The sequence below is a fragment of the Saimiri boliviensis genome, chromosome 1 (assembly GCF_048565385.1).
Source record: "Saimiri boliviensis isolate mSaiBol1 chromosome 1, mSaiBol1.pri, whole genome shotgun sequence".
Classification (NCBI taxonomy): domain Eukaryota; kingdom Metazoa; phylum Chordata; class Mammalia; order Primates; family Cebidae; genus Saimiri; species Saimiri boliviensis.
This window is the reverse complement of record NC_133449.1, coordinates 197,297,617-197,325,469: the sequence shown is the minus strand read 5'-3', so window position 1 is coordinate 197,325,469 and position 27,853 is coordinate 197,297,617. Positions and strand designations below refer to the sequence as shown.

The 27,853-nt window shown below is 42.0% G+C and overlaps 1 protein-coding gene and 1 long non-coding RNA gene across 4 annotated transcripts in view; both read left to right on the top strand.

Moving 5' to 3' along the window:
* Positions 1 to 909: 909 nt before the first annotated feature.
* On the top strand, positions 910 to 14,111 carry LOC141580623 (uncharacterized). Of its 2 annotated transcripts, XR_012512886.1 has the most exons (5): positions 910 to 1,733; positions 3,018 to 3,139; positions 7,164 to 7,373; positions 10,091 to 10,290; positions 10,794 to 14,111. It is a non-coding gene; the product is annotated as an uncharacterized LOC141580623 (long non-coding RNA). The 2 variants fall into 2 exon arrangements; XR_012512885.1 differs by having other exon boundaries at positions 10,091 to 14,111.
* A 4,810-nt stretch (positions 14,112 to 18,921) lies between these two features.
* Positions 18,922 to 27,853, top strand: part of DCP2 (decapping mRNA 2) — a 59,718-nt gene continuing 50,786 nt past the window's right edge. Inside the window, exon 1 of one of the 2 annotated variants that reach the window (XM_003920693.4) lies at positions 18,922 to 19,181. In XM_003920693.4, the coding sequence (XP_003920742.3) occupies positions 19,129 to 19,181 (53 nt within the window). In that variant the 5' untranslated portion in view covers positions 18,922 to 19,128. The remainder of the gene's footprint in view (positions 19,182 to 27,853) is intronic. The other variant, XM_074382555.1, reaches the window with a different exon arrangement.

Genomic DNA, 27,853 nt, shown 5'->3' with positions numbered 1-27,853 from the left:
ACAGTGAGGAGAAAAATTCCCATGCATATATGTTTGTTTAGACAGGCGTCCCCAAACTACAGCCCGCGGGCCGCATGCAGCCCCCTGAGGCCATTTATCCGGCCCCCCACCGCACTTCAGGAAGGGGCACCTCTTTCACTGGTGGTCAGTGAGAGGAGCACAGTATGTGGCGGCCCTCAAACAGTCTGAGGGACAGTGAACTGGCCCCCTGTGTAAAAAGTTTGGGGACGCCTGGTTTAGAGAGTAGGGAGAAGGTATGTGAAGATACACACTGGGTTGTTAACATTTCTAGGAGTAGAGGAACAGGGTTAGAAGAAAGAGGAAAGAGAGGAGAGGTAAGTAAGACTGGGGACATAGCAGGGCAGGGGAAATGAGCAATAATCCAGTATTCATGATAAGCATAGCACCTGTTAGAGTGGGCTGTTGCTTTGCAAATAAAACTTTAAATTTGTGAAAACTAGCATATGTTTTTGTATAGCTTTTATGGTTGTTTTCTAATTATAGAGCTCTGGCAGAATGGATGTTTTACCTAAATTAGGGATACATGCTGTATTATTCAAGTTTAGCAATGCAAATTTTCTTCTGTAGGAAATTTAATGAACAGAAAATTTTAATGTAGGTACTGAAACAATGCCAAACCAGCAGTTCTTTTGAAACTTGGCAGTCTGCCTGTGGGACATTATTTGTTATTCTTTCCCAAACAAATATCTCTGAAGAAATGGCATTCAAAAGCCAGAGGTAGATAATCTTTAAGATTTATATACTTTGGGTTCACATAAACTCACTGTCATGAAAATAATGGTATATATGGCCAAATGTATGGAAATTGACAATCCGCTTTTGCATATTAATAATATCATGGCTTGGTCTTTGTAAGCATAAAAGATGCCTACATTCTTTATTCCCAGAGTGAGTCCTTTCATTGATTTGTATTAATTTTTCATATTCAAAGTTAGGAAGATTAACTTTTAGAAAGTCATTTACTACTAAAAATAGTGAAACTCTCATAGGTAGTAAAATAATGTATACTAATTTTTGCTTAAAAAAGAAATTTTTTGTTAAGAATGTCTGTGTGAGTGATGAAGGTTAATGTATTAACTCCCTTCATGAACATTTGCATTTATAAAAGGAAGAAAGCTTTAAGACAATGGGATAATACTCTAAAATGCTATTTTCAACATTAAGGAAAACAAGGATTGGGCCCCTAAAGGGCAGGGAGCTGTCTACTATGCAAATAGCTAGAGCCTAGAGAAGTGGGCCCTGTTGCTGGCCACCTGGCTCCCTGTCCTTAAACCAATTCCATCTCTCAGAGGCTACTAGCCAGCAAAGGCCAGATGCAGACCCTCCCAGTTTAATCAGAACAGTTACCAAAATCTTGTTCATTTCTTCGTCTCTGACTTGGAAAGTGTAGTGTCCTTATGCAACACCTCCATTCCAATTCTGCATCTCTTCCCCAAATTCTGATTCTGCTTACGGCCATCTGTATGTGCTATTTGTACCTGGCTTCCAGGGTGCTGTTTGGCTTTTCATTTTCTCAAATGGTTTTGAGCTGGACTGTCTTCATCTGTTTTACAGGGCTCTTTGTCGTGCTGACAGAAAGTTACATGGGATGGAAAAATGTGCTTTCAGGGTTGCTTGAAGAGTGTTGAATTGAAATGAAGACTAAGCGGAGTGATTTTCAAGGTTAAAGGTCCTATTAGAGCCATTATATGCAAGTACTACCAAGCAGATGGGTAAGTTGGTTACTCAGTGTTTCTTTAGTCTGTGGGACTTGAGGTGCAGTGCCAAACACTGCAGCTCAGATTTCTTTCAGGCTTTCACCTCTGTAGCTTGTTGACTCATTGTTTTCTTAGAGATGTGAATAATGTTAGCGAACTGTCTAATTCAGCTCTTCCCACTCGGACCTATGAGACAGTTTTCTGCAAATATCATATTTCACTTATGATATAGATTTTATTATTGTAAATCAGAGTGTTCCCAATTTCTCCAAGTGTTGGTGGTCATTCTTGTTTGTGCCAAATTAGCGGGTTCTAAGCTTCTGTCTCTATTTCCAAGGTTGTCCTCTTGCTTTGGCCAGTTGATCCACTCCTGCCAATCATCTTTTGCTCTCTTATCACTTTTTAAAAAATGCTTTTTTGCTTTCCTAATAACCATATATTCCAGATGTAGGTACACACCTCTCCTTTGATTCCCCAAAACATAGTGAGAGCAGACTCAGTGTGTTAGTTAGGGCTCTTGATTGTAAGAGACAGAAATTCTATTCAAACTGGTATTAAAGAACAACAGCCGGGCTTGTTGGTGCGTGCCTGTAGTCCCAGCTTCTCCGGAGGCTGAGGTGGGAGGATCACTTGAGCCCAGAAGCTCTGGGCTGTAGTGCACTATGCTGATTGGGTGTCGGCACTAAGTTCGGCATCAATATAGTAACCTCCCGGGAGAGGGGACCACCGGGTTGCCTAAGTAGGGGTTAACTGGCCCAGGGTGGAAATGGAGCAGGTCAAAACTTTCGTGCTGATCAGTAATGGGGTCGCACCTATGAATCGCCATTGCACTCCAGCATGGGCAATATAGTGAGTCTCTGTCTCAAAAAAAAAAAAAAAAAAAAAAGAACAACAACAATGACTAAAAAGATAGTGTGTTGGCTAAGGTAATGAAAGATCCAGGGAATATATGTAGTTTGAGGCTCATTTGGATTCTGGGACTCAAACAGTAAGATAAGAAATTGGTTCTTCAGAGTAATGGAGTTTGAAAAAGAAAATAAAAAAGAAAAAGAAAGTGGCTTCTCTTTATCTTTTTCCCCTGCTTTCTTCTGTTTCGGCTTCGTTCTCATGCAAGCTCTCTTGAGTGGTAGTAGAGAAAGCACTAGAATCCCCAGGCTTATGTTCCCAGCACTTTAGCAAGCCCAGCAGAAAGAAGCAGCTTTTCTTTTCCAATCAGTTCAGAAAACATCTCCATGTTGGGTCTTTGGCAGCTTGGCTTGGGTTAATAGCTTCTTTCTTTCTTTTTTTTTTGTTTTTAAGATGGAGTCTCTGTCACCCAGGCTGGAATGCAGTGGCATGATTTCGGCTCACTGCAACTTCTGCCTCCGGGGTTCAAGTGATTGATTCTCTAGCCTCAGCCTCCTGAGCAGCTGGGATTACAGGTAGGTGCCATCACGCCCGGCTGTTGTTCTTTAATACCAGTTTGAATAGAATTTCTGTCTCTTACAATCAAGAGCCCTTTTTGGATTTTTTAGTAGAGACAGTTTTCACCACGTTGGTCAGGCTGGTCTCGAACACCTGACCTCAGGTGATCCACCTGCCTCGGCCTCCCAAAGTGCTAGGATTACAGGCGTGAGCCACTGCACCCGGCCTCCTAGCTTATTTCTTAATCAAGGTGACAAGTACTCTTGGAGGTTGGTGTGAGGGTGGAGGGGTGGGAGGTGAGGAATCAAACGCAGCCAGAGTACGTGAATGAGAGTGGGGAAGGAGTTGTTCCTGAAGGAAAAAGAGGTTTATGTTTCCAGAGAGAAAATGAACACTGAGAAGTTAAAAAAAAAAAAAAAAAGGCAGATACTCATTACACTTGGACATTAGCAAAGAAAATTACCTTGCAGAAAAGGAAAAAGAATCTCCCTTAAAATGAAAGCATGTTGATATTCTGGCTCCTAGATCCATCTGTGCAGCGGGCTGCTCTTCTGGCTGTCACCCTCCTTAGGCCTCTGGTGCCAGGAGCATCTTTGAGATCATAGGTGAGAGATGAGGATTCTCTACCTGGAGCTCTACACAGGCCACCACACCCAGCTAATTTTTGTATTTTTAGTAGAGATGGGGTTTCACCACGTTGGCCAGGCTGCTCAAACTCCTGACCTTGTGATCTACCCACCTCGGCCTTCCAAAGTGCTGGGATTACAGGCATGAGCCACTGCACTCAGCTGCTAATCGGCTGATTTTAAGATAGAGATCACGGGATCATGGATCATTCAGGTGGGCCTGATATAATCAGAGAGGCTCTTAAAAGTGAAAAAAGAAGGAGTGAGTCAGAGGGAAGACGAATGATGAAAAAGCTGAGTGATGCAGCATAAGAAGGAATCACTTGCTATTTCTGCTTGGAAGATGGTGGAAGAGGAGCGTTAGCTGAGGAAGGTAGATGACCTCTGAAAGCTGGAAAAAACAAGCACACTGATTGTTTCTTACAGCCTTCACTAGGGAGCACAGCCTTGCCAACACCTTGATTAGAGCCCAGTGAGATTCGTGTTGGGCTGCTTACCTACAGAACTGAGATAATATGTTTGTTTGTTTGTTTTGAGACAGAGTCTCACTCTGTTCCCCCAGCTGGAGTGTAGCGGTGCAATCTCGGCTCACTGCAACCTCTGCCTCCCTGGTTCAAGCCATTCTCCTGCCTCAGCCTCCGGAGTAGTTGGGATTATAGGCGCCTGCCACCATGCCCAGCTAATTTTTGCATTTTCAGTAGAGAAGGGGTTTTGCCATGTTGGCCAGACTAGTCTGGAACTCCTGACCTCAAGTGATCTGCCCACCTCAGCCTCCCAAAGTGCTAGGATTACAGGCATGAGCCACTGTACCAGGTCATACGTTTGTTTTGTTTAAGCCAGCAAGTCCCTGGTGATTTGTTATAACAGCAGTAGAAAACTAATTACAAAGTGAGATTGTATCACTCTTTGGCAGTGCTGTAATGACTAAAAGAAGGGTAACTCTAAGGAGGAGGTTTCACTGTATGAGAAAGGGTTTCTTCAGAGACCTGAATCATTTAACCAGAAAATACTGCCATTTCCTTAACTCCTTAGAAATGGAGTCCTATATATGCCAAAAGCTGCAGTTTTAAAGTCGTGTTCTTGTACTAAAAATGTTACTCAGCAGTATGATGCAAAATTTAAAAATGGAAAAAAGGAATGAACACCCTCTGCTGGTAGCAGATAAAACAGACTTGACTTATTGTGGATTCTGGAAGTAGGTCTACCCAGGTTGGGCCTCTGGAGAGGGTTACACAACTGGGGATTTAGGAGGTACATGAAGACCAGGCACTGTAGAGTTATGGGGCCAAACATAGCTGAGTTTACCAGTGAGTGATTGCAGAGGTGCTTCTTTGTATTTCTTTGTTCATCTCTTTTTTTTTTTTTTTTTTTTTTTTAGACGTAGTTTCGTTCTTGTTGCCCAGGCTGAAGTGCAATGGCACAATCTCGGCTCACCACAACCTCCACCTCCCAGGTTTAAGTGATTCTCCTGCCTCAGCCTCCCGAGTAGCTGGATTACAGGAATGTACAACCACACCTGGCTAATTTTTGTATTTTTAGTAGAGACGGGGTTTCTCTGTGTTGTTCAGGCTGGTCTCGAATTCCTGACCTCAGGCGATCCACCCCCCTCAGCCTCCCAAAGTGCTGGCATTACAGGTGTGAGCCACCACACGTGGCCTTCATCATTGTTTTTTTTTTTTTTTTTTTTTTTTTTTAACAAAACCTCTTCTTTTAAAGAATTCAGCGTAAGGGACACTGTAAGACAAATCTGTTTTTCCAGTTAAGATGCTTACAAGGTCATTAAGAAAAGAAACACCAGCCTTGGCCAGGGGTGGTGGCACACGCCTGTAATCACAGCACTCAGCTGAGGCGAGTGGATTGCCTGATATCAGGAGTTCAAGACCAGCCTGACCAATATGGTGAAACCCCGTCCCTATTAAAAATACAAAAATTAGCTGGGCGTGGTGACATGTGCCTGTAATCCTCGTTACTTGGGAGGCTGAGGCATAAGAATTGCTTGAACCCAGGAGGTGGAGAGGATTGTGCCACCTCCTTAGTAGCTGGGATTACAGGCACTTACCACCATGCCTGGCTAATTTTTGTATTTTTAGTAGAGATGGGGTTTCACCATGTTGGTCAGGTTGATCTTGAACTCCTGACCTTGTGATCCACCCACCTCAGCCACCCAAAGTGCTAGAATTATGGGTGTTAGCCACCGTACCTGGCTGCTTAAAGCTTTTCTACTTGGGTGTGACAATTCCATTTGTCCTCTTTCAGCTGCGTCCTCCCATTCTGGGCAAATATATCAGTGCACAGGAGTTACATATGACAGGGAACAGGAAGGCGAGGGCAAAAGGAAAGGGGGACAGTCTAGAGTTCAAGAGTTGTTTTATGTACAGTGTAAAATACATTTATACATATTATGTTTATATTTCACATACATTTACATATTATTACACACTTATGTTTGTTAGAATATTATATATCTCATGTATTTAATATATACAGATAGAGCAAGTGAGCTCTGTATTAGGACTCTGGTCAAAGTAACAAAAACCTAACTGAGCTAGAATGAGTTCATCTTTTCCTACAGGTTAGAAAGATGAGATTCACTCTTAGAAAGCAGAGATTCACTCTGGTTTCATTTTATTTTGAGCTAGGGTCTTGCTTTGTCACCCAGGCTGGAGTACAGTGGCACTATCATGGCCCGCTGCAGCCTTGACCTCCCAGGCTCAAGCAATTTTCTGTCCTCAGCCTTTCAAGTAGTTGGGACCACAGGTGCCACCATACCCCACTAATCTTTTTTGTTTTCATAGAGATGGGATCTCTCTATGTTGCTCCAGCTGGTCTCAAATTCATAGGTTCAAGCAATCCTCCTGACTCATCCTCCCAAAGTGCTGGGATTATAGGCAGGCCACCATGTCTGGCCTCTTTCTGTTTTTTAAAAAGAGATTCTTACCCATTTTGAGGTCTTGCATCTCATCACCTTCCTAGTCACCTCAGCACATATTTGGTGATAACTCACTCATTTGCCTATTCTTTGGTTAACAAATGTTTATAGAGGTCATAGATATGACTGGGATATTCTAAGCACTGGGGAATCAGTGGGTAAGTTAGAAAAGACCCTGCTTTCTTGTAAACATTATAGTATATTGGGGGAGAGGATTGAAAACATTTTAAATTGAAGAAGCATAGTATGAAGGAAACAAAAACATGTGATAGATAATGACAGTAGAGACTATTTATTTATTTACTTACTTATTTAGAGACCGAGTCTCATTCTGTCACCCAGGCTTGAGTACAGTAGCGCAATTGTAGCTTACTGCAACCTCTGTCTCCTGGGTTCAAGTGATTCTCCTGCCTCAGCCTCTTAACAATCTGGGAGTACAGGCATGTGCCACCACACCTGGCTAATTTTTGTATTTTTTTTTTTTAGTAGAGACAAGGTTTCACCATGTTGGCCAGGCTGGTCTCAAACTCCGGACCTCAGCTGATCCACCTGCCTCGGCCTCCCAAAGTGCTGGGATTACAGGTGTGAGCCACTGCGCCCAGCTGAGACTATTTCAGTGGAGTGGCCAAGGAAGATTTTTTGAAGAGATGACATTTAACCTACATATAAAAGATGAAAAGGAGGGAATCATGGAAGGTGGGTGCAGCATTCCAGGCAGAGTGAATGGTATATGGAAAGAGCCTGGGGTGCTTGATGAATTTCAAAAAAGCTAATGTGGCTGGAGTATAGTAGCGACAGATGAAGATGGACACAGGATGAAGCTACAGTGACATTTAGTGCTGTATCATGTAAGGTCTCTTAGGTAGCAAACTAGAGGTTGCTCTGAGAATCATGAAGATTTTTAATCAGGAAAGTGATGTGATTAAATGTATGTCTTTTTTTGTTGTTGTTTATTTTTATAGAGTCAAGGTCTTATAGAGATGCAGTCTTGCTATGTTGGCCAGGCTGTATTGGGCTTAAGGGATCTCCTGAGTAACTGGGACTAGAGGCACATGCCACCATGCCCAGCATTCAAATTTGTGTTTTAAGATGATCACTCTTAGGCCAGTTGCGGTGGATCATGTCTGTAATCCCAGCAGTTTGGAAGGCCGAGGCAGGAGGATTGCTTGAGCCTGGTAGTTTGAGACAAGCCTAGGCAACATAGTACAACTGTCTCTCCAAAAAAATACAAAAATTAGTGAGGCATGGTGGCACACACCTGTAGTCCAAGCTACCTGGGAGGCTGAGGCAGGAGGATCACTTGAGCTCAAGGGTGTGAGCTATGATCACACTACTGTACTTCAACCTGGGCAAGAGAGTCAGACCTTGACTCTAAAAAATTAAAATAAACAAATAAATAAATAAGTAAAAGATTATTACTCTTTTTTGCCTAGGTTGGAGTGCAGTGGTGCAAGGTTACAGTGGTTCATAACTCACTGTAACCTTGAACTCCTGGGATCAAGGGATCCCCCCACTTCAGCCTCTGGAGTAGCTGGGAATATGGGTATACACTACCACACATTTTTTTTTTTAAACTTTGTAGATACAGGATCTTACTATATTGCTCAGGCTGGTCTCTAACTCCTAGCCAGGAGCAATCCCCAAACCTCAGCTTCCTTAAATGTGGGGATTACAGGAGTAAGCCACCATGCCCTGCCTGATCACGCTTGCTGCTATGTGGAGAACAGATTAAAATGGAGCACGGGTGCAAGACAGGAGACCAGTTAGAAACTGACTGAAGTGGTCTAAGTGAGAAGTGCTGTGGCCTGGACTAAGGTGGGGAAAGCTGAGGTGGAGGAAATGGGGATGGATCTTAGATTATGTTTTGGTGGTAGACTGGATAGGAATTGCTGATGTATTGGGCATAGTGATACATGAGAAAAACAGAAATCAACAGATGCTCTTAAGTTTTCTGGTTTAAGCTACTGGATGGAGAGAGGAACATATAAATTAAAATGATTTAGGCTCAAATAACAGATAGCTTTGGCTTAAGAAATATTTAGTTCATTGTAAGTTCAGAAGTAGAATAGGCTTTGGGTTTCACTTAGTTCTTGAGGAGTCCAGCTCCTGGTTAAAAACCTACATGTGGTTTTTCAGGTCTGTCTGACCATAGGTGATTACAGAGCCTCTACCTGGCAGGCCTTATGGGGGAAGGCTGTCCTCCTCACCACAGGCTTGGTACACAGCCAGTGCGCTGCAGGCGCTGATACAGTCACGGGCCACATGACAGCATTTCAATGAACAACATATTCGAAGGTGTTGGTTCTATAAGATTATAATACCATATTTTGACTGTGCCTTTTTGTGTTTAGATATTTTTAGATATATAAATCCTTACTATTGTGTTACAATTGCCTACAGTATTCAGTATAGTAACATACTGTACAAGTTTGTAGCCTGGGAGCAATAGACTGTACTAAATAGCCTAGGTAGGTTATGCCATCTAGGTTTGTGTCAGTATACTCTATAATGTTCACACAATGACAAAATTCCCTAACGATGTATTTTTCAGAATGTATCCTGTTCTGAAGCAACTCATGACTGTAAATATTTGCATTCCTATCCCTGGTGCCTCTCTCATTCCTAGGTTTCTAGGAATGCAGAGGCTTTTTTTTTCTTTTGAGATAGGGTCTGGCTCTGTCACCCAGGCTGGAGTGCAGTGGTACAATCTCAGCACTGGAGTGCAGTGGTGCAAGTTTACAGTGGCTTCCCGGGTTCAAGCAATCCTCCCACCTAAGCCTCCTGAGTAGCTACAGGTGGATGCCACCATGCCAGGCTAATTTTTTGTAGCTTTTGTAGAGACAGCGTTTTGCCACGTTGCCTAGGCTGGCCTCAAACTCAGTAGCTCAAGCAATCTGCCAGCCTCGGCCTCCTGAAGTGTTGGGATTACAGCCGTGTGCCACTGTGCCTGGCTGGGGAGAGGCTTCTTTAGGCTTCTCTGCCGAGGCATCCTTATGAGGAGGGAAGGAGAAACCTTGACATTCTTTTCCAGGTTGTCTAGATGCTCAGTACTTTTCCACTCCTAGCCCATTCCCCCTTGCCCTCCCTACTCCACCTCAGAGGCCATAAAACTGCTAGAGCTTTTTCTTCGGGGATCCCTTAACAATGATATGACTCCATGACCCCCCACATATATGCTGACCCATGTGACCCCTGGCTAGTGCCAGTTCAATGGGGGAAATGGAACAGAAACAGTGGGCACTTTCTCTGGTTTTAGACTCTTGTTTCTATCATTGTAGTAAAGGCTACTCTTTCATTTTTAGCTTGTTAGTCTAATTGGCTACGCTAATACCTGTTAGCTCAGCTAGTACTCTCTTTCTCTCTCCCTCTCTCCTAGCCCAGTTCCTGACTGTTCTATATCCATTTTCCTACAGCTCTTTCATCTTTGTCGTACTCCACATGTTAGCTTCAACCTCAAGGTGATAGCGAGTAGTAGTATCTCAGTCACTGAGTACTGGCTGTAGAAGTTCCAGACATCATATCCTGACCTGATGACATCTTGAAAGAAGAGAGACTTTTTCATCATGAGGTTTTAAGCAAGAGTTCTACAATGTACACTGACTGGACTATGTAGGTATGTACCTGTCCAGAGAATGGGTACATTTCCAGGGATTGGAGTGTAGTTTTTGACTTACCAACCAGATCTTGGCCTTTGATCCAAAAGTGTTTCTGCTTCCCCAAAGTCATATGTGCTGTGGAGGGAGGCTAACGGATACATGTCTTAATCAGGATTCTGTTAGGAAAGGGTAAGGGGTTAATTCAGAGCCTGCTATTAATATATAATTTGCAGAGCCTATTCCCTGCATGAAAATATGGAGCTCCTTCTTCAAAAGCAGGAAAAAAGTGTCACTAAAGGTACTAGAAAGCCAGGTGAGGTGGCATACACCTATAGTGTTAGTTATGCAGGAGGACTGCTGAGCCCCGGAGTTTAAGTCTGACTTGGGCAATAAACCAAGACCCATCTCTTAACCACATCAACAACAAAAATACTAAAATATAAAGCCTTTTCCTTTCTTTCAAAGTTTCTCTCTTGACTTATGGTGTTTTGACATTTAATGTCATTCTTTTTTTGTTTAGACGGAGTCTCGCTCTTGTTGCCCAGGCTGGAATGCAATGGCACAATCTTGGCTCACCACAACTTCTGCATCTTGATTCTCCTGCCTCAGCCTCCCGAGTAGCTGGGACTACAGGCGCACGCCATCATGCCCAGCTAATTTTTGTGTTTTTAGTAGAAACAGGGTTTTACCATGTTGGCCAGGATGGTGTTGATCTCTTGACATTGTGATCCACCCACCTCGGCCTCCCAAAGCGCTAGGATTACAGGCATAAGACACCATAATGTCATTCTAAGTAAAAACAAATTAAAATCATTGCAAAGAATTTCACCATCTTTATATTATGCAATGCTAGTTTTAAATGCAAATATAAAAACATTTAACTTGTATGTGGAATCACTGAAATTACACAATTCTTATTTCACACTTTACACATATATGATGTATTTCATTGTTACCAGAACAGTAGAAATGCTGTACAAAAGTCATCTGTTGTTATGTCACTTCTTGACATGCACAAACATATTCTACCACATTCTCTACCTTCTTATTGATGAAGAAAAACTGAAAAGAAAAGGAAAAGATGGGTTGCTCTATCTTCCCCTTTCCTTCTGTGTCATCATTTTCCGTGTAAGTGATTGGCTAAATCAGAAAAGCAATAGGAAAAGATATGGTAGAGTTTCTTGGTTCTTTGTGTTTTCTAGACTGCCATTATCTTCTTGCATTGGAACAAGTTCTGATTCACAGGAAGCTTGGCCTCTTAGGGCTGACAGCGATCCAACCTATTCAGTTGTAATGTGCCTCTGTCTTTCTTACTCTGAATCTTGCTGAACTTTCATGCATTGTGAGTTCAGTGAAATTCTGTTTAAATAGGACAATGCAAATGCTATATGCAAATGGCATGGCAAGGAGTGAATGGACATGCATATCGCAAGTCTCAGCTCTGCTCATGCTCCATTGTCCCTCCACTTTCACTTACAAAGTCCAAGTTCAAAAACAAAACTGAGAATTTCAATATGGTAACAGCAGAGCATTAAACCAAACACGGGGTCTTTCTGAGTGCAGGGTTCGGTGCAACTATATGGTTTATACACATAAGCACACAGCTGGCACTGGGTAAATGAGTGCTGGGTAGGCAAACAGGAATGACCACTCCAATGGAAAAGAGTTTGTGTGTAAAAAGTAAAAAAACCCAACAACAAAAAGCAAGATACTTTAGGCAGCAAGTGTTTATATTTTGCTCATGCAGAATCTGGAGCAAATGCTCCAGGGTAGCTCTCCTCCAAGCAGTAAACTTAAGGGTCTGTGCTTTTTCCATAATGTGACTCCACTATCTAAAGTGTTCTTTGCTTTCAGCTGGGAAGAGAAAAGAGAGAATACAAAAAATTACATGAAAATTGCATGAAGCATTTCAAGAGCTATACTTTGAAGCTGGATATATTACTTTATCTTCATTCTACTGGCCGGAACTCAATTGCCTTTTTCCCTCTAAATGCAAGGAGGCCTGTGAATCCAGGAAAAGGAAATGGGATTGTCAGTGACATGGTTTGGCTCTGTCCTACCCAAATCTCATCTTGAATTGTAGCTTCCATAATACCCATGTGTCATGGGAGGGACCTGGTGGGAGGTAACTGAATCATGGGGCTGAGTCTTTCCTTTGTTGTTCTCGTGGCAGTGAATAAATCTCACGAGATCTGATGGTTCTATATAGGGGAGTTTCCAGCACATGTTCTTTTCACCTGCTACCATGTCAGACGTGACTTTGCTCCTCCTTCACCTTCTGCCATGATTGTGAGGCTTCCTCAGCCATGTGGAACTGTGAGTCAATTAAACCTCTTTCTTTTATAAATTACCCAATCTTGGGTATGTCTTTATTAGCAGTGTGAGAACGGACTAATACAGTCAGCATCTAGTAAGACTCTGCCAGAGAGATCAAGGGAGATTTTTGTTTCTTGGTAGATGTTACTAAAACATTTTACATGCTTTGGGAGACAGAATACTAGAAAGAGGGTGGGGCTAACAGAAGGGGCAATTATGTGTTGCTCCATAAACATTGACTTGAACCATAAGAACTTTGTAGGGATGTGAAAAAGCTTTGAGAGATTTAATTTAACCTCAGTCAATTTAAAAGACCAGTAAGCAAGTTAAATATTTTTAGGATTCTCTCAGCCCCAAATCTCCTGAAACTGATAAGCAAATTCAGCAAAGTCTCAGGATACAAAATCAATGTGCAAAAATCACAAGAATTTCTATACACCAATAACAGACTTAAAGAGAGCCAAATCAAGAACGAACTGCCATTCACAATTGCTACAAAGAGAATAAAAGACCTAGCAATACAACTAGCGAAGAATGTAAAGGACCTCTTCAAGGAGAACTACAAACCACTGCTCAACGAAACAAGAGAGAACACAAACAGATGGAGAAACATTCCATGCTCGTGGTTAGGTAGAATCAATGTCGTGAAAATGGCCATACTGCCCAGGGTAATTTATAGATTCAACACTATCCCCATCAAGCTACCAATGACTTTCTTCACAGAACTGGAAAAAACCACTTTAAACTTCATATGGAACCAAAAGAGAGCCCACATAGCCAAGTCAATTCTAAGCAAAAAGAACAAAGCTGGAGGCATCACACTACATGACTTCAAACTCTACTACAAGGCTACAGTAACCGAAACAGCATGGTACTGGTACCAAAACAGAGTTATAGACCAATGGAACAGAACAGAGGCCTAGGAGGCAATGCCACACATCTACAATCAACTGACCTTTGACAAACCTGATAAAAAAAAAAGCAACGGGGAAAGGATTCCCTGTTTAATAAATGTCGTTTGGAAAACTGGCTAGCCATGTGCAGAAAGCAGAAACTGGACCCTTTCCTGACACCTTACACTAAAATTAACTCCAGATGGATTAAAGACTTATACATAAGACCTAACACCATAAAAACCCTAGAAGAAGATCCAGGCAAAACCATTCAGGACATAGGCATAGGCAAGGACTTCATGACTAAAACAACAAAAGCATTGGCAACAAAAGCCAAAATAGATAAATGGGATCTAATCAAACTCCACAGCTTCTGCACAGCAAAAGAATCGGACTTTAGAGTGAATTGGCAACCAACAGAATGGGAAAAAATTTTTGCAATCTACCCATCTGACAAAGGGCTGATATCCAGAATCTACAAAGAACTAAAACAGATTTACAAGAAAAAAAACAAGCCCACTCAAAAGTGAGTGAAGACACTTTACAAAAGAAGACATACATGCGGCCAACAAACATATGAAAAAATGCTCATCATCACTAGTTATTAGAGAAATGCAAATCAAAACCACATTGAGATACCATCTCATGCCAGTTAGAATGGTGATCATTAAAAAATCTGGAGACAACAGATGGTGGAGAGGATGTGGAGAAATAGGAACACTTACACTGTTGGTGGGAGTGTAAATTAGTTCAACCATTGTGGAAGACAGTGTGGTGATTCCTCAAGGACCTAGAAATAGAAATTCCATTTGACCCAGCAATCCCATTAGTGGGTATATATCCAAAGGATTATAAATTGTTCTATTATAAGGACACATGCACCCAAATGTTCATTGCAGCACTGTTTACAATAGCAAAGACTTGGTACCAACCCAAATGCCCATCGATGATAAACTGGACAGGGAAAATGTGGCACATATACACCATGGAATACTATGCAGCCATAAAAACTGATGAGTTTGTGTCCTTTGCAGGGACATGGATGAACCTGGAAACCCTCATTCTCAGCAAACTGACACAGGAACAGAAAATCAAACACCACATGTTCTCACTCATAAGTGGGTGTTGAACAATGAGAACACATGGACACAGGGAGAGAAGCATCACACACTGGAGTCTGTGGAGGGGAACTAGAGGAGGGACAGTGGGGGGTGGGGAGTTGGAGAGTGATAACATGGGGAGAAATGCCAGATATAGGTGATGGGGAGGAAGGCAGCAAACCACACTGCCATGTGTGTACCTTACATGTTTTTCACATGTACCCCCAAACCTAAAATGCAGTAAAAAAAAATTTTTTAAGATTCAACGACAGCTTGTTTTGTTGTAAGATTATTATACTTGAATTTTATACTATAATGTGCTGTACAGTCATGGATAATAATTGTTGTGTCATCCTCCCTAAGGCAGAATTCCTCCTATGAATTTAGAACTGAATTCTAGTCCTGACTCTATTACATACCGTCAATTAATCATTAATGTTTGAATCATTTAATCTTTATAAGCCTCATTAATCTCTATTTAATGTAGTAATAAAGACTAAATGAGGCCAGGCACGGTGGCTCATGCCTGTAATCCCAGTGCTTTGGGAAGCTGAGGTAGGAAGAATGCTTGAGGCCAGGAGTTTAGGACTAGAATAAGCAACCTGTGAAACCTTGTCTCTACAGACTTTTTTAAAAAAAAATAATTAGTTAGGCCTGGTGGTGTGCACATGTACTCCTAGCTACTTGGGAGGGTGGGGTGGAAGATGGGGCCCAGGAGTTGGAGGTCACAGTGAGCTATGATAGTGCCACTGCACTTCCACCTGGACAACACAGTGGGATCTTTTTACAAAAAAAAAAAAGAAAAGAAGAAGAAGAAGAAGAAGAAGAAGAAGAAGAAGAAGAAGAAGAAGAAGAAGAAGACGACGACGACGACGACGACGACGACGACTAAATGAGATAGCGTATTTTAAAACTATGAAGGTTTTAATCAACCCAATTATTTAAAAATCAAATTAATATCATACTTTAAGAATCCTACCATCTCCTGTTCTCCTGCTCCCTCAACAAGCTCCACTTTGTTATTCTTTTCACCTGGGTCCTGTGAACAATTGGATGGAATTGAGGCCTTGGTGTCCCTCTTAATTTTGACAGGGATGGCACCAGGTTCAAAAGGCTGAAGAAGAGACCCAGAGCCAGCAAATGAGTCATATGGTTTATTGAGGGGAAACTTACATACAGAGTGGTCCACCGGCAGTGGGCTGGACACGAGAACCACACCATCTGCAGAAAGCATGCAGTTTATATAGCATTTTCATTTAGAGCCCTCTCACTAACAGCTGTCACCTGGCAACCTTCATTTAGCCCAATATAGAGGGTCTAGACCTCCTGTACGGCCTGCATTCTACAGGGCTCAGATGTTCCTCGTAGATGAGGAATGAGTCTTGATTGTCCCCACTTGGAACTGCGAACATATTCAGCTTGTCTGCCATACAGAGTCATTTCCCTGGGTATACTTAAGTTACTGCTGTCAGGTGCCTCTACCATATACTTGGGTTCTTTGGAAGCCATGGCTGGGGGTGCTGCTATAAGGGTTGCACTAGTCTAGCTCCTGAAAATCTGTGTGTGAGGAGGCAGCAGAGGGATGGGATGTGGGCAAGATAATATCTTGGACCACAGACATCTCAGAATTTTTTTTTTCTTTTTTTTTGAGACAGAGTTTTACTCTGTCGCCCAGGCTGCAATGCAATGGTGCGTTATCAGCTCACTGTAACCTCCACCTCCTGGGTTCAAGTGATTCTCCTGCCTCAGCCTCCCCAGTAGCTGGGATTACAGGCATGTGCCACCATGCCCAGCTAATTTTTTGCATTTTTAGTAGAGATGGGGTTTCATTGTGTTAGCCAGGATGGTCTCAATTTCCTGACCTCATGATCTGCCCACCTTGGCCTCCCAAAGTGCTGGGATGACCGGCGTGAGCCACCGTGCCTGGCCAGAAACTTTTTTTTTTTTTTTAGACAGAGTTTCACGCTGTCACCCAGGCTGCAGTGCAATGGCATGATCTTAGCTCACTGCAACCTCTGCCTCCCAGGTTCACTCGATTCACCTGTCTCCTGAGTAGCTGGGATTACAGACTCACACCACCACATCTGGCTAATTTTTTTGTATTTTCAGTAGAGAGAGAGTTTCACTATGTTGGCCAGACTGGTCTTGAACTCCTGACCTTGTGATCCACCTGCCTATTGTTTCACTGCCATCATGTAGAGTACTATAAAGACTAGACTTGAGCTCCAAGTGGGACAACTAAGAAAACCATTATAGTGTCCCCCACTCAGAGAAAAGACGTTTAGTCAAAACAGGTAGAATGCACACCCAGCCAAATAGAACTGAAGGGGCTCACTCTTACCCTTATCAATCCACTCACTACACTGGCTAGCTGTTCAACTGCTAGCCTCTGCATTTCTTTGCCCGAGGGCTTTTTCTGGCCACCAGAGCCCATCTTGCTGCCCATGTAGCAGGCTGGAGTGCAGGCCCCAGGAGCTGCCCTCAGCCAATGAAGGAAGTTGGTATATAAATCCCCATCTCTCTCAGCCTTTGAGTGGGGTAACTCTGAGGTATATATTTTACACTGGCCTCCGGAGTTCTCCAGTGACAATAAGCTCCAGTTGACCACAGTGCTAATTTCCTTGATAATAAACCCTTTGGCATTCTTCCCTTCCCTGATTCACTTTCCTGCTCTGCTACCAGTGTTTCCCAGGGGCGCCTCCCTCATAGGCTATCTGCACTCAAAACCTTGTCTCAGTGCCTGCTTCTTAGGAAATCTTAAATAAAACTTGGGCTGCACTAGGAGAACTGAATAAAGTAAATGGAATACTGTGCTTTGTACTGGACTCCCAGAATACTTGAAGCTGTGCCTGGAAGCATTTTTTCTTTAGGGAATTTGATCAGCAGAGAGAATTATGTACAGACCCTGATGCCATGTGTTCCCAACCAACAGCTCAGCCAGGTCATCCTCCAGTGAAGCTGTCAGGAAACAAGTCCCACCTACAAGCTGCGAGTTTCCAATTAGCTTCCAATTGACTCCAAGTTAAGGCCTTACTCTTAAGTGTAAGTTAATAGTCAAGGACTACAGAAGTTTCTAATAGGATAGATGAGACCAATATAACAGCTAAAAGCAGCTGAGAGGAATAAGACTAGACAGGGAGAAGAAAATGTCAAAATCTATTATTAATATCCTCAGAAGCATAAAATATATGAAGCAAGAATATGACACCACAAGAAAGGGACGTTTGAAGAACAAAATAGAACTCTGAAGAAGTAAAAACTAGTTGTCTGGAAGATAAATTTGAGAAATTCTCCAAGAAAGACGAGGAAAAAAAAAAGGAAAACAGGGTAGCAAAATAGATGGTGATGGGCCCCTTATGCTGAGAGCTTGGGCTTGATCATACAGCAGAAGCTGAAAAGATAACTTGTTCATATCTGAGTAGAACAAAACAAAACATAGGCAGTTGCACAGGCCAAGAATGGAAGCAGGGTCACTGGTTAGGCACCTCTTGCTGTAGTATGGAGAAAGGATGCAAAACTGAGGTATACAGCAGCATTTACAAATTTAGACAAAAGATGGCAGATTAAATGGCAGAACAGACTAAACTCGTGACGGAGCAGGTGTGTGTGGGCCTGTGGGTCTGATATAAGACGAAGAACAGATGGATCCAATTTCTCTGAAGAATCCAAACGGATGGGACGCCATTAAGCAAAATGAGGAATGAATAAGGACGAGCAGGTTGGGGTTGGTTTGTGCAGGGGGTGGAACACAGATCAGAGTGCAGGTTAAATCAATATTTGCTGAGATTTCACTAGGTTCTAGATACGGACATAAAGTCCTTCATACTTGGAACCAGGTGCCTCAGGAAGGACAGAGGTAAGCTACCTCGAAAACAGATAACCCTCTGCAGGGATTTGTAGTTGAAGAGGCACAGCTCTTGTCCTGGAGTTGGTGGGGGCAGCGATAAGTACAAGATACTTGGTGACAGGAATCACGAATACACTCTTGTTTTGAACCGGGTCAGCCCTGCAGAGGAACGAGCGACTGCTCAATCACTACGAGGTCCTTCAGAACAAGCCAAAGTCCCGGATGTGTGTCTCCGGGTCCACACTGAAGCCCCGAGCCCTCCAAACTTCCTAGAAGCGCGCAGGACGCATGGTGCGCATGCGTATAGCCACCCCGAAGGCGGCGGGAAGTTGGTTTTCTGAGTAGCAACAGAGCAGCTTGAAGACGGATTGGAAGTAGCGGACCAATAAACAAAGGTCTCATTGGCTTAGCGTGCTCAGGCTCACAACTCTTCAGCTTCCCATTGGACCTTTCAAGCGAGCAGGGGCGTGACTCCACTGGCTCCGCCCCGAGCCTTGGCCCAGTATCGGGGTCCAAGGCTGAGGGAGCGGGACGGAAGTGAGCGGGTCCCGCCCCTTCCCCTTCTCGTCTCGGTTGGAGTCGTCTTCACCGCGGCTGCCTCGGCTGCTCGCTCTCCGGTGAGCCGGAGTCCTCGTGCAGTACCCTGAGTCCCCGGCCGCGCGGAGCCGGGATGCACTGTTCCTGCTGTGGGTCCACATCATGGAGACCAAACGGGTGGAGATTCCCGGCAGCGTCCTGGACGATCTCTGCAGGTACCGCGCTGCCCCCTTTCGCCCCCGCCAGGTTTTCTGAGTTTCGCCGATCCCCAGAGGCCTCCGGGTCTCCTTCCCCGCCCACGTCCAGGTCCTGGCTTTCCTTCCCCGCCGCTGCTTGCTTTCCTCCGTCGACCCTGCTCTCCGACGACACCGCCCCTCTCTTTCCGTCGCAGCCTCCCTGTTTCTCACGGCCCTCCATCCTTCCCCGCGGAACACCCGGAATTTCCTCATTTTTTAAGTTACCCAACTATTTTGCTTTCCCGCAGGCTCAGCCGCTTCGCCAGAGCCTGTCTTAGCGTTTTTTCGCCGCCGCCTCCCTCCCCCATTGTTTTTTCTGCTTCTGTGACTTTCCCATCCCGTGCAACACCCCCCCACCCCGTCTCATTCCCCATTCTGAAGGAAGACCCCCAGAGTAGTAATTTAAGCCTTAGGATCCCAGGTGCGCGTATCTGCGCAAGGAGCAATATTCGGACTTACTGTCACGCCTGCGTGTTGTCTATGGCATTCTCTGTAAATTCCTGTAAGGAATTACTCTCTTCCACATCCCTAGATTTGTCTTTAGGGGAGAGAGGGGAAAAGTCTAGAGCTGCTTTTCTTTTTATCCTTGATTATCCTATTTTAAAGGTAATTATCAACCACGGGGTTTTAATTCTGGGTATATACTTCACGGAAGTATTTGTCAACTCTGATTTCAGATAGTCAGACACGTGTATTTTACTTAAAAACATTTCTTTTCTGAAGGTAAAATTTGGGGTGCAATGATACCCTGAGTTGTCGCCAAGTGTGTGTGGATTCTGAAGTAAATTTAAATTACAAATGAGTAAAAGCTCTGATAAATAACACCTTTTCCCTCACACTATTTATGTTTTGAAAGGCAGGGCTTTAGCAGTTGTATCTCCTTCACGCTGTTTTTTTTAATGGGAAGGAAAGAACTGCTTTTGCAGAGGTACCCCCTGCCCCAAGACAGTCTCGCTCTGTCGCCCAGGCTGGAGTGCAGTGCAGTGGCGCGATCTCGGCTCACTGTAACCTTTGCCTTCTGGGTTCTAGCAGTTCTCGCCTCAGCCTCCTGAGCAGCAGGGATTACAGGCGCCTGCCACCACGCCCAGCTAATTTTTTCTATTTTTAGTGGAGAGGGGGTTTCACCGTCCTGGAGAGATAGCGTAGGTCTTGAACTCGGACCTCGTGGTCCACCCGTCTCGGCCTCCCAAAGTGCTGGGATTATGGGCGTGAGCAATGGCTCCCGGCCTGGAGTGTCTGCTGTGTGCCAGGCACTACACATATATTGTCTTATTTAATCCTCAGTTAGCCCTGTTTGGTAGGTGCACTTACTGTATTTCCATCTTCATCTGCGCAGACAGATTCAGAAACTTTGTAATTTACGTAACAAAGTTAGGTGACATTCATACTAATTGACAAAATCAAGATTTGAAACCTATTCCTTTTTTTTAACGATGCCTGTGCTTTTTCTCTCACACCAAGAGGATGTAATAAGTTTAACGTTTACCTCACGGAAGTACATGCAGAGAAGTAAATAGCCTAATTTTACACCTAATAAGAATGGTGTTGTATTTCTTTGGTGATGGTAGATTTATAATTTTTGAATTATGGTAGAGTCAAGTGAACCACTGAAAAGGCATTTAGTTTCTTGTCCCAAATTTTGTTAAAAAAGAAAAATTTGATATGTGTATGTTGGTAAATAGTGGGATTTATGAGATTGTGATCTTTATTTTTTGTTTCCAAGATTTTTTTAACGGGTATGCATTTTATAGTTAGAAAGAAATTGAAGATAAGTATTTAGAAGGGTGAGCAGTAATTAGCTGTGGGTTAATAGGGGTAAGAGTTGATGTAGAAAATTGGGAGGTAATCTTACACATTTTACAGACATCAGAGCTAGTCTTCCTACTAGTATTGAGGTTAATTTGCACCTTATCTAGGATTACATCATTTAAAGAAGTGGTGTCAGCTATTATGATTTTGTGTATGGAACCTATTCACAATATAATTATGTTGTGTTTTGTAAACAATATGTTAAACACCTGTCAAGTGTTAAAGATACTTGGTTTCCCAGTGAGTGTGTTTACACTATTTATACACATATTTTTGAATGAAGTAACATTTGTTTCCTTTCAAGAAATTTCTTTTTGCAGTTACTGTTTTTGGCTGTATAAGTAAGGATATGATCTATTTAAAAATTAGGGTTAGCTTTAATAGTGAAACTAACCATTTTTCAGAACTTCAGGTTTTAAAATAAATGCCATTTTCAAGTTGCTATTTATAGCTTTAACTAATTGAAAGATTTTTAATGTTACTGATTCAAGCTTTTGATTTTGGGTTAAAAAATTGTTTACACTTAGAATTTGGTAAACTTCTGTACAAATAAAGCTGAATTTGAGGTTAATTTTTCTGGGCTTCTTTGTTCTTTTTAATGTACCTCTTGATTTATGAATTCAATCTAGATGCTTGTTTTTACTCCCTTCATTTTTTGCCCCAATTCTGTTGCTTGTTACTGTATTTAGGAAGTTTTTTTTTTTTTAATGTTTTACTTTGTTTTTTGATAAATTATGTTTCTGTTAAATCTTGCCTTTTAATGTGAAAAATTAAAGCAGGAGACTTAAATTTTCAAAATGTGACTTTGTAACCATTAGACTGCTCATAACCTAAGGCAGAGTGTTATTTTTTCAGATGCTTTACTCTGTAACATTTCATTTGTTGGAATATTGTGCAGCTATTATAAATTCCTGAGGCAACTAGCACACGGTAAACTGAGGGAAAATGTTTGTGTATTAAAAAGACGTACAGAGTATACTGAGTGAGATACTTACTTAGTCCCTTGGTGCCTTTTGTTAAATTTTTAAGTGTGTGTGTTGAGGGGGGCTTGGGGGAGAGGGGTGGGTAATTTGTATATGTATTTGTATGCAGAAAGAATATGCACCAAACTAATAACACTGGTTGGGTTCAGAGTGGAGTGGAATTAGAGGAGAGTAAGGAAAGAGCCTTTTGTCTTTTTAAAAATTAATTAGTTAATTAATTAATTATTTAGAGACAGGGTTTCACTGTGTTGGCTAGGATGGTCTTGATCTCTTGACCTTGTGATCCGCCCCCTTCGGCCTCCCAAAGTGCTGGGATTACAGGCGTGAGCCACCGCACCCAGCCTAAGAGTCTTGTCTTTCAGTATTCTAGTGAACAAAAACTGCCTCATAATTTAAAATGTATGTGTAAAGGTAAATCTGCAGCATTTTATGGGTATACTTGTTTTTGATGTACCATGGTTTTAGCATTAAAACTCAAATACAGAGTTTTTTAATACTGTTTAGCTTATTAAAGAATTGAAAAGCATGTTTTTAAAGTAGAAACTGAAAACTGCAGTTTAAGTTGTTTGCTTCAAAGAAATGCTTGGAATTTTTTTTAAGCCCTTTGAAGAACTGGTTATAGTAAGGCCTAAGGCCACACTAGTGTTAAAAGGAGAAAGGTATTTTCTGGCAGCTTGTGTTGCTGCTATTTTGGTGATAGTGTAGGTTAATTAAATAATTGGTGCTTATCTTCAGCTAGCCATTTTAGTGTTGAATTCAACTGGAACATTTTTCTACTAAGTAATTGCAATCCTTGGGCTAATGTTGTATCTGTAGGAACATTGAGAAAATAACATTTTGTGTGATGCAGTTTTCCCATAACAAATTGAAGGCATTTTATTTCAGCTGTTACTATATACATGTATACGTACTTTTAAATCTTTAAAACAGATCAAAAGCATTCACAGAATGACAGCATTAGTTGTTTAATTTTCATACATCAGCTTTTTCTTTTAAGTCAGCTTTTTACTATTAAAAATATGTAATCATGTGCATGGTTTTTTACTATTAAAAATATGTAATCATGTGAAAAGAGAAAGATTTATAAATGACAGGCAACAGTCTTAGTTTCTTACTCTACCCTTTTCTATTCCTGTTGAGGCATTGACTTTTTTGGGGAGGGGGGTATGTGTGTTTTTCTGGTGGATACCTCAATATTTTAAAATATGCCAGTTTCTTGTTTTAACTTTAGTTATTGAATTGGGGATTTGGTTCAACTTGGTAGATGCTAGGTGAGAGTTCAGTTTACCACACCCACTATTGCCCCCATCCTACTTCTCATATGCCTGTTTCAGTATTTTAAATTGTTCTATTGTTTACCTTTCTGATTTTATAATTTTTTTTTTTTTTTAAGAGATAGGGTCTTGCTGCATTGCCCAGGCTGGAGTGCAGTGGCATGATCATAGCTCACTGTAACTTCCAACTTCTGGGCTCAAGCTATCCACTTGGCTTAGTCTCCTGAGAAGCCAGGACTACAGGCATGTACCACCATGCCCAGGTATTAAAAAAAAAATTTTTTTTTTTTTTTTTTTTTTGGTAGGGCTGGCATCTTTGCCCAGCCTGGTCTCAAACTTACTTATAGCCTGAAGCAATCCTCCTGTCTCAGACCTCCCAAAATGTTGAGATTACAGGTGTGAGCTACTATGCTGGCCCCTTTGTGACTTTAATGTACTTAAAATTATATTTCTTTCTTTTTTTTTTTTTTAACCAACTTACACTATTTCTTGAGTCTCTGTTTGATAAGTTGAGATGACTAGTGCCTCTTTTTTTTCCTGTCCATTCCCTCGGCTTCTATCCAGATTAAGTTTTAAAAAATTAAGATTCATAATCTTTATATCCCATTTTGTAAATTTAAGTCTGTTATATTTTGTACTATTGATTGTAAAAGCTGAATAGTAATAATGCAGTGTAGTGTAAATTGGTACATACTTTTTACAGTAGAGGCAAATCTGCAGTGGCTAGTTTCTTTTCCGTCGGGGTATAGTTAAGATCCCTTTGTAAGTGTCTTGCAGGATATCTGAATGAATTCTCCATTCTTCATTCTACAAATTGGTCAAAATGATGCTACCATTTAGTTTTTTCTTTGGGGAAAGAAATATATGCTTTCATTATTATTGCCTGATGCCTTCTAATTTTCTGAGACAGAGTCTTGCTCTGTTGCCCAGGTTGGAGGCAATAACGCAGTCTCAGCTCACTGCAATCTCTGCCTCCCGCATTCAAGCGATTCTCCTGCCTCTCTGCCTCCGGAGTAGCCACGATTATAGGTGCCTGCCACCATGCCCTTTTTTATATTTTTAGTAGAGACAGAGTTTCACCGTGTGTTGTCCAGTCTGGTGTTGAACTCTGACCTCGGGTGATCCACTAACCTTGGCCTCCCAAAGTGCTGGGATTACAGGTGGGAACCATTGCTCCTGGCCTCTTCTGGCTATTCTTGAAATCCATTTGTTGAGGGGGTGGTGGGGGCAGTTGGCTTTCTGTTCTAACTTTGGTGTTTTTGCTTCACATCTGGGCTGCGATTCTGTTGTACGGATACTCCTCTCTCCAACATGTCCAAAGTTTCTAGCTGCTTTTTTCACCCCTTCTCATCTGCTTCCTTATTTTATCCTCATTCATACTTTCTACAGAATCCTTTTTTCCCTTTAGACTGTGCTCTTGGGGACCTCTATCCTCCTAGTCCAGTCTGGACTGGTTGCTCCCTAGACTTGCCAAGCAACTGGCATACTAGAATTCACTTTCACAACTCTCCAAGGTGGTACTTATTCTTTCTTGAATCTCATGTTTTATCTTTTCTTGATTTTCATTCTTGTTTTGCTTGTGTACATTTTAAGTTAACTTCTTTTGGGGGTCATTAGGAAGTAAACTGAGTCCTTTAATGTCTGAAATACCTGTTTCTCTTTGCACACTTATGTTCCCACGTGGTCTAGGGTCCACATTTTGAGTACCAGTGTCCAGGTGATATCCTCCATACTGTTTTCCACTGCTTCTGTTGGTTATAGTAATGATAGCTTTTTCCCCCCTGCCAAGGGATCTTAACTTAGTTATTGTATATTTAAAAAAGGAAAAATACAGTTGTTCTGAAAAAGAAATAGTCTCTTCTAAATTTCTTTTAGGATAATAATTCGACCTTTTGACCCTCACCCCTGTTTTCTTATGGTTCCTCAATTAGGTTTTTGTCGGGCTCAGTTAATTTTTTTTTCTTGTCATGCTTCGAATTTCCCTTAGATGGTAGGTGATTTTTGGTTGCCTTTTTATATTAATGATGAGACAGTTGAGGGGTTTATTCATTAATAGGTTTGTTTATGTGAGTAGGGAGCTGGCTCTTACACTTGAGGGTTTTTCATTTTTTTTTAGTAAAAATAAAGCAGACTTTAAAAGATAAACGTGGTGGTTGTCAGTTTTGGTTAATCAAGTTGGGCTCAAGTGTTTCACAGGTTTTAAATGCCATCACATGGACTGGCATGCCAAGGGCATTCTGAATGCCAATTACAGATTGAAGTTCTTTCAGAAACCAAGGTGTTACCAAAAACTGGTGGAGTTTGGGTTTCTCTTAAAGTCAGACTAAAACACTTCTTAACTAGAGTAAATAGATTACTTGGTTCTGAAAGTTAAAACTCTATGCTGAGTAATTACCCTCCCTTTCTCCACAAGTCCCTAAGGCAGTATTACAGTTGCAGCTGGCAGTTAAAATTTCAACATTTCAGCAGAGCAGGGCTGAGGAGAACGGGAGAAAATGAAAAGCAAAATTAATGTAATTAATATAGGGAGCTTTTAATATATATATATGTGTGTATATATATACGTATATATATACACACATATATACGTATATATACATATATATATACACACACACACACACACACACACATATATATGGGATCTTGCATTGTTGACCAGGCTGGATTTGAACTCCTGGGCTTGAGTAGCTGAAATTGAGTAGCTGGAATTTTAGGCATGTACTGTCATGCCTGGTAAGGCAATATAGGAACATAAAGACTCATAGTAGGATTGACTTATGAGACCTTTGAGTACTGAAGGATGTGACTTTCCAAGTACGTATGGTCTATGGAATGACAATGCAGAGGATCAAAAATAGACACTGCAGAATTTCTCAACACTGGGGACAGAAGGGAGATGTTAGAAGCATCCAGACTGAAAAAAATGTCATATACAACACATTAAGAATCTGAATGGCTTTTGTCCTTGGCATGAATTAGAAGCAGAAAGAAAAAAACCTAAATGGCTTCAATCTTCTCATTATCAAAATTGGAAGTTGAAATGAGAGAGCAATGTTGAAAATTCTGAAAGAAAATCATTTCCAACTTAGAATTCTTTACCCAAATTATCAAATGTGAGGATAAAGACATTTTCAGATGTACAGTATCTCAATATTTATCTCCCCTTCGTATCCTTACTCCACAAGATAAGTGAAGACGTACTTCATAAAAACAAGGAAGTAAATTAGGGAGGATGAAGAGAAAAATAAAAGAAACATGACCTCTGTGGGATAAATGTCTGGGGAACTATAGGATGTTAGTGAAAGGGCAGTGTAGTGGTGACATGTGTAGCAGGTGTAAAAGACAGCCGGTTTAGACTAGAACAGATCATAAGACTAAAAGTCTTCAAGATGAAACTGATGGATCTGAATTGTGAAAAAAATCACAATGGAGATGGTTATATCCAAAAAGGAGTCAGGTGGGCTTAAGGAGTTGGACCCCAGTCACATACACATCCAGATGGAGTTTTACCTGCTGAACTGGGCCATAGTCTAAAACTAGCTGCATTTGATTTGAGCTGTATATACTGGGCCTCATCAACCTCCTGGAGAGATAACCATGCCCAGCTACAATGATCATGGACTAGAGACATCCTAAGCTGACAACTATTCATCATTAATCATGGACTGTGCTAAAACATTCCAGATACGTAAATTTACAGTAGCCCTTAAAAGCTCTGCCTAATCTTGCCTGGATGGAACATGATTTAGCTGCTTGCTAGATTTATGTATCCCATATTGCAATTCCTAAAAACCAGATTAAGATGCCGTTTCTTTCATTTGCTATTCCAATGTTGTTTTTATTTCTTAATTAAAAAAAAAAAAATAGGCCGGGCGTGGTGGCTCAAGCCTATAATCCCAGCACTTTGGGAGGCCGAGGCGGGTGGATCACGAGGTCAAGAGATCGAGACCATCCTGGTCAACATGGTGAAACCTCGTCTCTACTAAAAATTCAAAAAATTAGCTGGGCATGGTGGCGCGTGCCTATAATTCCAGCTACTCAGGAGGCTGAGCCAGGAGAATTGCCTGAACCCAGGAGGCGGAGGTTGCGGTGAGCCGAGATCTTGCCATTGCACTCCAGCCTGGGTAACAAGAGCGAAACTCCGTCTCAAAAAAAAAAAAACAAAAAACGTAAAGGGCAAATTTCATCCAACCCCACTTTTCTTGAGGCCGGGCGCGGTGGCTCAAGCCTGTAATCCCAGCACTTTGGGAGGCCGAGGCGGGTGGATCACGAGGTCGAGAGATCGAGACCATCCTGGTCAACATGGTGAAACCCCGTCTCTACTAAAGGTGCAAAAAATCAGCTGGGCATGGTGGCGCGTGCCTGTAATCCCATCTACTCAGGAGGCTGAGGCAGGAGAATTGCCTGAACCCAGGAGGCGGAGGTGGCGGTGAGCCGAGATCGCGCCATTGCTCTCCAGCCTGGGTAACCAGAGCGAAACTCTGTCTCAAAAAAAAAAAAAAAAAAATATATATATATATATTTTTGAGACAGTGTTTCGCTGTCACCCAGGCTGGAGTGTAGTGACATGATCATAGCCCAC